The sequence below is a fragment of the Strix aluco genome, chromosome 2 (assembly GCF_031877795.1).
Source record: "Strix aluco isolate bStrAlu1 chromosome 2, bStrAlu1.hap1, whole genome shotgun sequence".
NCBI lineage: Eukaryota > Metazoa > Chordata > Aves > Strigiformes > Strigidae > Strix > Strix aluco.
The window spans coordinates 7,473,661-7,485,387 of NC_133932.1; the positions used below are offsets into that span (position 1 = coordinate 7,473,661).

Genomic DNA, 11,727 nt, shown 5'->3' on the forward strand with positions numbered 1-11,727 from the left:
GCAGACTGAAGGGAATTCTGTATTAAACAGAAGAGGCTCTTGCTCCTAGAGACATGGGGGAAAGGTAAAGACCCAAGTGTACCAGCTTAAAATAAAACATGACAAAAAATGGGAAACCATCAGGAAGCTGTACTACCAGTGAGGACAGCAGACAGCAATCTCACTGTTTTTAAGTAGTATGAGAGCTGAAGAGTTTTTACATCTGCTCCAGCAAAAGAGGATTCTCTGGAGCTATTTAAAGGAGAGTGAAGAAATATATGGAACAGGTACAGGAAAAACACAAAGGTGCTGCTAAAACGCAAATCAGCAACCACAGGCCAGTCAGATGCAGGTTCTCTCGCCAGTGCATGGGAATGACATTTGGCTGTTTACCAGGATTATAGACCATTATACCACATGAACCCCAGCAGCCATACAAGTATTTTGCTTATGAGATAAGTAATAGGGTTTTTTCTTTTTTTTCTAAACAGATGTGAGCTTTTCTTGACCGCAAACTATGTGCTGTTTAGGCTCAACTCTTTAAACCATATACGATTTCTCTCAGTTGTCTTTTACTGTTGTGAAGGATAGGTTCCTGTTACAAAACTGAAGGTCACACACTTCATCGCTTCTGGTAGTTGACATCATCGCGCTCTCTCCCCACCTCCTCCTTCTGTGTCACCCTCTCCTCCCCCTCCACTTTCAATTCCCCCATCTTCTTCCCCACACTGCCAGGCCAGGCATGCGCCCCATTCCTCTTTCCTCCGCATCAGGCATTTAGGGTACTCATCCTGTCCTTAGCACCCTGGGGGCTTTGCGTTCCTCCCATGGCATACCCCGTCTGCAGTAATCTTGCACCACTTCACCTTCTCTGTAAACCAGAGATCTGGCATGGCATGCTTCTTGTTGCTAAAGGCTGTGAAGAACAAAGAAGTCCTTGCACCAGTCCATGGGAAAAGGTGAGATTAACATTCTCAATAGTCTCTCTCTTGCTAAAACTTCTTACCACTTCTTTGGGAGTACTGGAGAAGGTACTGGAGTGCTTTCAACCTCTAAAATATTTCTTTCATTCTTCCTTCTTACAGTGTCATGGAGGTCTGCATATTCTTCCTTCATGCTATGATACTTCTCCCAGGTAAAAGACACATTTTTAATTGTAAAAACTGTTTTGATTATTTGTGTCCCACTATGTGATACTTTCTCATCCACTAAGTTGTTCATTCCTTAGTAGTAATTAAACATTTCTGTGGCACAATCAAGGTCATATAGCCTATGTGACATGTATTTAAATTGTGTGCAGGGACTCTATAAAATATATAGTAAGTACTTTCTCTCTTCAACTTTATATCTTTACATTACACTTATTTTATGTTTCTTTAAAATTTTCAATTTAAATCTATTTTAAAAATGTGTCTATATCACCTCTACATATCATAGAGCAGAACAGTATTAAACTGAAAACTGATAGTTTGTTATGGGATAACTAGAGTTGTAGGCAGCCGTGGAGATAATTTTGCAGTCTGGTGCTCTCAAAGAGCAGTCAAAACTTTTCACCAGAAGAGAGATTGTAAATCTTCTCCTCCTTTTGAGCACAGCAGAGGTGTTTGTATCTTCTGGGACAGAGGAGTGCATTTCTCACTCCAAGAAAACAGAGTCCTCCTAGCCCATCGCCACCAATAATAATGGATGCATGCACTGATGAAAGCGGGAGAAAAATCATCCCTTGTGAAATATGGTTCATGCTTTCTTTGCATGAAGGCATAATTGTGTTTATTGAGTATTTCTGTTAGCAAGATCAGCAACAGAACAGTTAAATTTGACATTTAATCTGTCATTAAACTCTAGATTAATTACAGAACAGTTAAATCTGACATTTAATTTCTCATTAAACTTTAGATTAATTCTTCAGTGAGACTGAAAGTGTTCACCTGTTTCTGACCTTCTGGTCATATATTCCCTAGACATCAACATTTACCACACAGTGTGCACTTTACATTTTCTTCAAAACTGCAATGCTGTGTTATTTTATTAGGAGAATGAACTCAACTTTTTAAAAAGAAATTGTGCAACTCTATACCTCCTTTGTGGCAGAATCGCACTACACTCAGGATGCTACATACAAGAACGGTTTGGACCTTTTGCCTGCATTTAAGTCCTAAAATATAGATGCTCACAACCTCTGTGTGGTAGGCTTTCCTTGGAAAGTAAAATATAGGAAGGAAAATAAAAAACAGTTTTATGACCTGGACTCCACAAGACTAAGTGAGTCAGTTTGAAGAACTATGTGTCCTGTCATACCTAGTGGGAGAATTTGTGTCTAAATAGTGGCGTTTTTATTGCTGCTGTTGTTAAGTGTTGCCTCTGTGAGTGCAAATACTTGGTGTTCTTTCCTAGCTGATGGAAATCTTAATTTCTTCTCTCTCTTTGTCTAAGGTATTGCTGCCAATGTGCATCAGGTGAAGTCATTTCTCAATCACACTGCATACCTATCCTGCTATTTTCCAAACTCTCAGAAAACAGACATAAAGGATTTAAGAGTTTTTTGGCAAAAAGGCGCCATTGAAGTGGTGCATGAAGTATACTATGGCCAAGAAATTCATGATAACCTTAGTCCTAAATATGTAAATCGCACCAAGATGGATATGGACAAATGGACCTTGCAATTGTCAAATGCAGGAATTGTGGACGAGGGACAATATACATGTATTATACAGCACAGAGATAAAGGATCGCCAAAGGTCATACACAAATCTGAGTGCTCACTGCACATCATTGGTAAGCAATTGGTTCTAATTGTCATCTGGTCTGGGTTTTTTTGTGGGGAGAGGGGGTTCTCTGTCACTTTGTTCAGTCCAGAAATGCATGGTAGTGTCCCCAAGCCACTGAAAATGTACCTGCACTGGAGCAGAATTTCTAAAGATGCTTTCTAAAGAGCTTCTCCATGGAAAATCCTCAGCTCTGAATGAAAAGTTCTAGGTGGAAGCAATTAGAAGTAGAAAATGAGGCAATAATTTGCTCAATATTGTATCATTCCTGATTCCCACCCTGTCATACTTTACAGTGAAAACCATTTTGCCTTCTTCCTCTTGCCTCCTGCAAGTTTTATGGCTTTTAGGACCCTGGAAAATACACTTCTTTATTTGCATCTGATGCACTGCATTCTATTAAAAGCAATAGTAGTTAACATCGTTGGTGGTAAATTACAATTGAAACATAACAAGATTTCTGCAAGCACCCAGCTCTTTTATGATGATATAAATTGCAGGGAAAATAAAGAAAAGAGCAGCTTATATGTGGAGGAGTAGAAATTCATATGCTCAGTTAAAGTAAGACTGAAAATATCTCTGAAGAAAAAATGCAGGCATTGATAAGATTCAACCTGATTTCTTGCATGTTATCAGAGGAAAAGACAGAAAATCTTTTAACAGGGGAATGGGGTTCAGTGAGGAAGTAATCTTTTCTTAATATTTTCTAATATTCTAGTAATTCCTAATATATTTTCCTAATTTTTTTCTATTTTAAGCTGCTCTGCTAGTAACGTTTGTCTGTATGCCTGTGTTCTCTTCCACTATGATAGTGCTAGTCATTAATAATAACAGCTTCTAACTTCCACTAGTGTTTTCAGGCTTCAAAACTGCTTCAGAAGAGAACAGGCCATGGTGTTACAGCACCCAGAAATGGAGTACCATGACATCTGAGCCTATTTAGCTTTGCTCTGTCAGCAGGCGTTCCCTCAATTCACAGATAGAAAACCTAGATTGTTAATTTTGATTCTGCCAGAATCTACTTGACGAGTATTTTCAGCAAAGTTTTAGAACTCAGAAACTCATAATGTGCACCCAGCAGCAAGGCCTCTAATTTAAGAGATGCTTAGCCTCAACTGTTCAGTTAATTCAAGCAGTTAAATTAGTTATATCAGCTTAGCCAACATCTGAGCAACGTGCTATAGAAGTCTCATACTTAGGCACTAAAATTCTCCCAGACCTTTTATGGTTTAACTTAGGAAGACTGCTTTAAACTCTACTGCTGTGTTCCTTCCAAATGATTCTGTTCACAGAATCACAGAATCATCAAGGTTGGAAAGGACCTTGAAGATCATCTAGTCCAACCATTAACCTCACACTACCAGTTCCCATCTACACCATATCTCTCAGCGCTATGTCGACCCTACTCTTAAACACCTCCAGGGATGGGGACTCTACCACCTCCCTGGGCAATCCATTCCACTGCCTAATAACCCGTTCTGTAAAGAAATACTTCCTGACATCTAGTCTAAACCTTCCCTGGCGCAACTTGAGGCCATTCCCTCTTGTCCTATCGCTTGTTACTTGGTTAAAGAGGCTCATCCCCCCTCTCTGCAACCTCCTTTCAGGGAGTTGTAGAGGGCGATGAGGTCTCCCCTCAGCCTCCTCTTCTCCAGACTAAACCCCCCCAGTTCCCTCAGCCGCTCCCCATCAGACCTGTGCTCCAGACCCTGCACCAGCTTCATTGCCCTTCTCTGGACATGCTCGAGTCATTCAATGTTCTTTTTGTAGTGAGGGGCCCAAAACTGAACACAGTCATCGAGGTGCAGCCTCACCAGTGCCAAGTACAGGGGTAAGATCCCTTCCCTGTCCCTGCTGGCCACGCTATTGCTGATACAGGCCAGGATGCCATTGGCCTTCTTGGCCACCTGGGCACACTGCTGGCTCATGTTCAGCCGGCTGTCAATCAACACCCCCAGGTCCCTCTCTGACTGGCAGCTCTCCAGCCACTCCTCCCCAAGCCTGTAGCGCTGCTGGGGGTTGTTGTGGCCCAAGTGCAGCACCCAGCATTTGGCCTTATTGAACTTCATACAGTTGGCCTCAGCCCATCGCTCCAGCCTGTCCGGATCTCTCTGCAGAGCCTCCCTACCCTCGAGCAGATCAACACTCCCACCCAGCTTGGTGTCGTCTGTTCAGTAAGTTCCCAAAGGAAGGAGCAGTATAAAACCATATTTTAAAACAAAACCTTGAAAATAATTAGAAGAAAAATACAAAGGTACTTGTGCTTACCTACTGTTTCTTAATTGGAATCTCATATCATACGTGAAATGGTTTTTGTAGTACAGCGTGTCACACTTTAAAATGGACATGAGAAAGATTGAGTGCTGTACAAGAATGACAGGGCAGTCATACAAAGCTATCTAGATCACCTGGTGACCAAGCCCATTCAGAAATACTGAAGTACAGAAGTACCTTCTAGTACAGTTTACATGTGCTATTTATATGTATTACATTAGGAAAATACATAGATAGATACATGTATATTATATGTATTGGATAGAGTCAGGATGATTTATAAAAGAACAATGAACACAGATCATTCTCCAGAAAGAAAGGAAGGCTTCACAATGGAAAGCTTTCGTTCTTAAAACAGGCAAGGTAGGGACCATGGTGACAAGCAGCTTAACTGGAAATTCTGCTGCTGTAGCATGGCTCTAGTGCTTCCTTTGGATGGATCAATAAGGGAAGTAGGTGAGACTAGGGAAGCTGTGTCAAAATATGCGCTATTCAAAGAGTTGGGAGTGAAACTGATGTCAGAACAGAGACTCTACAGTTTGTGTCCTCATTTTAAAGGGGATGTTTAAAAAGTTAAAAGCGTGGAGGTCTACTAGAGTTATCTGCAGGCTGGAAAAAATACGGTCCAACTGGAGACATTAAAAGATTGATCTGGTTACCTTATAATGCAGGAGACCGAGAGGAGTCTTGTTTTCAGAGTGTAGGAACCTGAAATACACATAAAATACTGGATATTTTTTTTTTTTAAAGCTAATTACTTCAGTGAAGATATAAAAACAGTCAGTGGCTGAAAACAAGTGAGAAGTAAGGCACATTGTCACTTTAGAAAATGGAACAAAACCAGGTAGGATGATTAACCCATTGAGGACTTAATATTAAGGGCTTGATGGATCTGCTGTCTCTTGAGGTATTTAAATCTAAGCCCATAGCCTTTTTGGAAGACATGTTATCTTTAAATGCAAAAGACTTCCTGAAACATGTTTTTCTGTTAACAGTCCAAAGCTTACATATATGTAGGCCACACCCTGCATAGAACCAACATCACTTTTCAGTAAATTGAGGTTCCAGAAGCCATAAAACCAGAAGTGCTTTGATCAGGGTATATTCCACTATTTCCACTTGTTTACTGTCAATAAGGTTGAAACTCTTAAATCGCTTGGATGATCTGGCAGGTTTCACAGCCCTGTATTGCATTCCTACCCTCCCTATAAAATGCCAAGGAGAGAATAAATACTCCAGACCAGAAGCTGGACTGAGCAGTCAGCTAAGCAAGTCAGATCTCAAGGAGAAAGAGGAAACTTAAGCTCTCCTGAGGGACAACTTAACTAAGTTTTGGGGTATGAAAAAGGTGGGGCTTCTTCCATTTTGAATTCACAGCCATGGACTCTCATGGGGCTCTAAGCGACTAAGCTAAATCCTTATCTCTGTGTGTTGGCATACAGCAAATAAAAGCAACATCATATTTCTTCATTCGTATCAAGAATTCACTGGGGCAAGGATTAGAGCCTGGATCAAACATGTTGAGTGTGTGTGCAGAAGAGTCAGACCTTCTTAGGCTCATATTTTTCTAAGAATCCTTTTCCCCTTCTCCAATATTTCTCCATACTGTCTTTAGTCCTACTGGCACTAAAATAATGAAGTATTTTCAATGAAGACTTGAGTCCGTTTCTTGTTTTTTCTTGTGTTTTTTTTTTTAACTTGCTGTATGCCAACATGCAGTCAGTATTATGTCTACATTCTCTCCTTCTCCTTTTCTGTTATAGTCTACTATTTCTACTACAACCTTTTAACCGAACAAATCCTGGTTAGGAATATTTGGGAGATTATTTAATAGAGAGTATTAGTTAAAAGCTTCCATTTATCATTAATATTTTATGTCTAAATAATTCTTTCCAATGCTGTTTCACTAATTATTTCTTGCCCGGGAAACTTGACTATTATAAAGCAACAGGTATGTTTTTAATTGACTGGGATGAGCTGAGCTAAGGGAGGCCTACTATCAAGTTGAGTGAATTACTTTATATGCTGCAAAATGATTACTCATAATACTGACAGACACCAAGGATATTTCTACCTATGACAGCACTGGACGCCCAACTTACCCAATCTGAAGTCCCTCAGATAATTTCTTTCTCTACATTTCATGGTTAGAAGTTTCTGGTTTTCCCCTTACTTAAAATCAGGAGGTTGAGAGTAGGCAGCACTGTGTCCCATTCCCATTTTGTGCTTATGCACTGACTTGCAAGCAGGCCAGGTTTGATTATTCTCAGGTGTCAATGGACCTAAAGGAGGTGGGAGAGACAAGGGCCCATTGGCTGACTGATTGGACTTGTGTCCTTGAAACACCCTGAGGACAAGGAGCAGCAAGTCTACATGTACACCAAAAATATAACAAACCCTTCTTGGGACTCCCATTGTTTTCCTGGGAAATGTGTTTATACTTACTTCTGCCTGAAAATCTTAAATAATTGGCAGGAACTGTCACAAGATGTGGTATGTCTGACTCATGATGCTTTCTCTTTGGTCTGTTTCAGCCAACTATAGTCAACCTGAGATAGCACAGCTGAACACTGGGGAACCAAAGCCCAACGCATACTTGAATCTTTCCTGTTCTTCCAGCGGAGGTTATCCAGAGCCCAAGAATATGACTTGGCTAATTTCACACGAAAACATAACATACAGACGTATGCATCACATGGATGTTTCACAGGATGCTGTAACAAAGCTGTACAACGTTACTACCAAGCTGAATATCACAGTTCCTACAAACACCCTCACTAATATTAGCTGCTTGCTTCACCTTGGAGAGCAGCTGGGGAGCCTTGTCTCAGTGCCACTAGGCATAGGTGAGTCTCCATTCGCCCATTCCAATTTTTGCACGGGTAGGAGCAGTGCACACTGCAATAGAGCTGATCACAGATAGCAGCGTAATCAAGGTAGGGAGTAAACCCTAAGTAGCAGTAGGAGTTGGTTACAAGCGTTGTATGTTCACCAGCAGCCATGGCCACCAAATTCCCTCTCCTTTTCATATGGGAAGTCTTATTATAGCAAGGAGAGGAAACAGAACAAAGGCTACTGCTACCCAATCCAGAACACAGCCCTGTTCATCCCCTCCTTAGATGCTGCTGCAGTAGCAACAAAACGACCTGGATGTCAGGATTAGGTGGCAACCAGTCTCTGGAGGTGACATTTAGCTGTTAAGAGAGGTTGCCACTTCACAGAATCAGAGAACTGTTGGGGTTGGAGGAGGCATCTGAAGATCATCTAGTCCAACCACTCTGCTCAAAGCAGGGTCAGCAGGTAGCACAGGGCCTTATCCAGTTCAGTTTTAGAAATCTCCTGGGATAGAGACTCCCCAACCTCTCTCAGCAGATTGTTCCAGTAACAATGCCCTGACAGTAAAAATGCTTGTTTTCTGATATTTAGGTGCTTGAGCTGCTATTTTTAATCATTCCCTAGAGAGGGGCAGAAGGCTAAACAGAAGAGTCCCTTGGACCAGATTTGGCTCACAAACTGCCAACTAGACTGTGCTGAGTTTAAGTGTAAAGGCCATGAAACTTTGACTAGTCTTAGAAGCATTCCTGGTGGTTTTCATAACATTTGGCAGAATGAAGTGCGCATTCCAAAATGACTATTTGGGGATTTTCTTTCTCTGGGATCATGTCTTTTTTCGGACACCTCTTGCAAGAAAAAGCTGGGGAACCAAGTTCCAGTAAGACTTTACTGCTGGATTATGTCAGGGTTCCACATGACTGATCCTTTCTTTAAACTAAAGCTGTATTTTATTTATCTCCTAGGACAGGAAAACATCCTTTGACATATTTTTGTTCATAAGTTATGGCACAAGCGTATCAAAATAAAGACAATTCCCATATGGCTTGCACATGTCTCCTTTAGACAGTGTTGAAGAGGGAGAGCTGTGCATCAGCTGACAGGAACAGGGATCCAAAAGGGAATGGTAGCACTGCAGGAAAGCCTACAGGCATGCACCTTACTACTGCAGATGTAAAAGAAGCTTGCCACTCATTCTGAAAAGAAGTTCCACAGTGCAGTTTTCTTCCTATAAATTTAGCTAGAGGGTTAAGTCATCAATGCTAGATATTCCAAACTGCCTCTGATGTCCTTACATTCTAGGATTTTTAAATAGTATATTAAAATACAATACAGAAGTCTTCTGAGGTTTGCACAGCTCTACATGTTGTTCATGAGTGTTAACGTGGCTCTATTAGCTATAGTGCTGCATCCTCCTCTTCCCTGTTGAATTCTTCTTCTCTCCTTCCTGGCTTTATGAAAGTAGCCACCTGATCAGCAGTGATGGTGGATAAGAAACTAGGAACTCCACAGAAACAAAAGCTTTGTTTGGTGATAACTGAAGCTCTATCAGTTGCTGACCCTGGCAACCAGAACCTCAAAAGCACAGTAACCAGAAATAGAGGGAAACTCCTTTGCATTCCCTGCTACTTTCACATCCCTTATGGCATTTCACTAGGGTTTGATCATCATTTCCAACAGATACCAAGTAGTAACATATCCCAGGTTCTTCAAACTTGCACAGTAGCACAGAGTAGCAGCAGCACAGTAGCAGCCTCATAGGCTCTTGTATTAATCAAGTCACTGATCTCTCACATTACTCAAATTTCAGAAAGAGTACTTTACCTTACTGTTGTTGAAGTGGCTGTTAAGACTTGGTAGTTTCGCTGTTTATTGGAAATTGAAATAAAGCAATGTGGATAGTGATTTGCTAACACTATTAAAGCACTGTAAAAGCAAAGGCTGCTGAGGGCCTTTCCCTACACTTCTAATTCACATAACTTTGGGACAGGTTGTTTAAGCTAACTGTCACCAAATTAAATCTTTGCTGTATCTCCTCTGTTTTCTTATTTAGAGATACAGGGGGAAGAAATGGAGCAAGTGAAGATAAATTTCTTTGGCCCACTTATAGCTGTGATTATATTGATCACACTTCTTCTGGGTTTTGTGATATTGAAGAAGAACAGAAATATCTCATCTAGCAATCAGAGTAAGTTATTACTTCTCAGTTTCAGCTTTACTGTCCCTCAAGTCACAGGTTTTGCTCTTTGTAATCATCCCTTTACCTACATTCAAGCTGCTGATAGAAACTTAGGTTTCATGCTGGACTTAAGCTAAACTTCCTTGGACAATTTATTTCCTGCAACGACTTAGTCCATCCAGCAGTAAGTCAAAACACCTTTCTCCTGTCTTGTCCTGGGATCCACCTCTCCCTCTTCTTTATGCTCTGTGAGACTGCCATGGCACCAGCTTACCACTTTTTCCTGCAGTTTTATCCTTTTTTTCTAGTTTATTGGTAGATTTGGCTCCTAAAACCATTGAGCTGTATAAACCTTCCTTGTCCATCACCATGTATAAGAAAGGAATAGCTGGGGGAGGGATGAGATGAGGCTTCCATCAAGTGCAAGTATCTCTGTCATCAGAGAGCTGAAGGATCCAAGGCATTGCTCCACCACAGGCTGCGCAACACTGGACTGGAAGAATCGTCTTGTACTAGGAACAGAATTTGATCTTTGCATTGCATTTCTCTATTTTGTTCCAACACTAGGTTTCAGCAGTCCAGGATTTATTCTGCACCGAAAGGATACTCGTGCTGACATCAGAGTCTCTTCTTCCTTGTAGCAAGAGGGAAATGTATTCCTTACAGTCAGTCCTGTTTCCTTACACAGCCAAGGGTGCTGAGCCCTGTCTCATTCTTTCTCCAAATCCTAAGACAACTAGACATTTACTAGCAACTCTTTTTCAGCTCCTATTTCTCACATTTCTGTAAATCACATATTCATCTATTTTAGGTGTCAGCCTAGCAGTCTAGAAGCCATCCAGCTTGAAACTGAGGCCATCAGCCAGACTGCTGACTGGGAACCAACTCTGCACATAGCAAGGCCTGAGGTCCTGTGTTCTTAGATGCTCTGCCAGAACAAGAATCCTCCCCAGATACCCTACAGAACAACATGCAACTTTTTTGTCTGGTGGCTGAAATCCACTGCCCAGTCTTCTCTGCTTTTATTTTTGCTCCAGAATGGTAGTAAATAGATGCTCTGCCTGTCTGCATGACTATCTTCTTGCTGTATCTTTCACTATGCACCGTGACATTGTAAAATCCCAAGTGTCAATGAAGAAAGCAGAGCTGCGTGGGTTACAGAAGAGAATCTCAGAAATAGAAAGAGTTAGGCCACAATCTGTGAATCATAACCATCACTGGAAACATGATCAGAGGCAGGCTATTAATCATAGGCCATGAACGCTTTTGGCAGAGCCAGCGTGGCTTTGTACCAGTAACTCTCTTATAAAGCTCCACAGCAGAAAGAGGAACTTCAGGGCACTTCCCCATCTTCTGAGAAAAATCGTGCAATTCCTATCAGGCATTTGAAACTAGAAATCACCTGAAGGAAAGACTTGCTTTAAACATAATTTCTGGTTCATTTTTTTTCACTACCATTCAAGCTTCATATACCCAGACAGTTAGTACCTCCCCACTTTGTTCCTCTGTATTCTGACTGGATAGAACATGAAAGCATGAGGTATCACTCCTATGTGTATAAGTCTACATATACAAATTAAGCTAAGCAGATAGCAAAAAATATTTTATAAGTAGGTCATGTTCCAATTTGGTTGACTGCATTCTCCCTTCCTTAATTTTGCTTCAGACCTTGAAGGTAGAACAATCCGTATGCTATGG

At 41.1% G+C, this 11,727-nt stretch overlaps 1 protein-coding gene across 1 annotated transcript; it reads left to right on the forward strand.

Moving 5' to 3' along the window:
- The first annotated feature begins 824 nt into the window (after positions 1-824).
- On the forward strand, positions 825-11,399 carry CD86 (CD86 molecule). The gene is made up of 6 exons (XM_074816803.1): positions 825-938; positions 1,065-1,114; positions 2,413-2,754; positions 7,553-7,864; positions 9,904-10,038; positions 10,841-11,399. Exons 1-6 carry the CDS (start codon positions 871-873, stop codon positions 10,858-10,860), a joined length of 927 nt encoding a protein of 308 aa, XP_074672904.1. The 5' UTR covers positions 825-870; the 3' UTR covers positions 10,861-11,399.
- The last annotated feature ends 328 nt before the right edge of the window (positions 11,400-11,727 follow it).

Coding starts and splice junctions, on each gene's coding strand:
- CD86 (XM_074816803.1), top strand. CDS start 871: ATGGCATGCTTCTTGTTGCTAAAGGCTGTGAAGAACAAAGAAGTCCTT. Junction 2,755..7,552: donor GTGCTCACTGCACATCATTG/GTAAGCAATTGG, acceptor GGTCTGTTTCAG/CCAACTATAGTCAACCTGAG. Junction 10,039..10,840: donor TATCTCATCTAGCAATCAGA/GTAAGTTATTAC, acceptor CATCTATTTTAG/GTGTCAGCCTAGCAGTCTAG.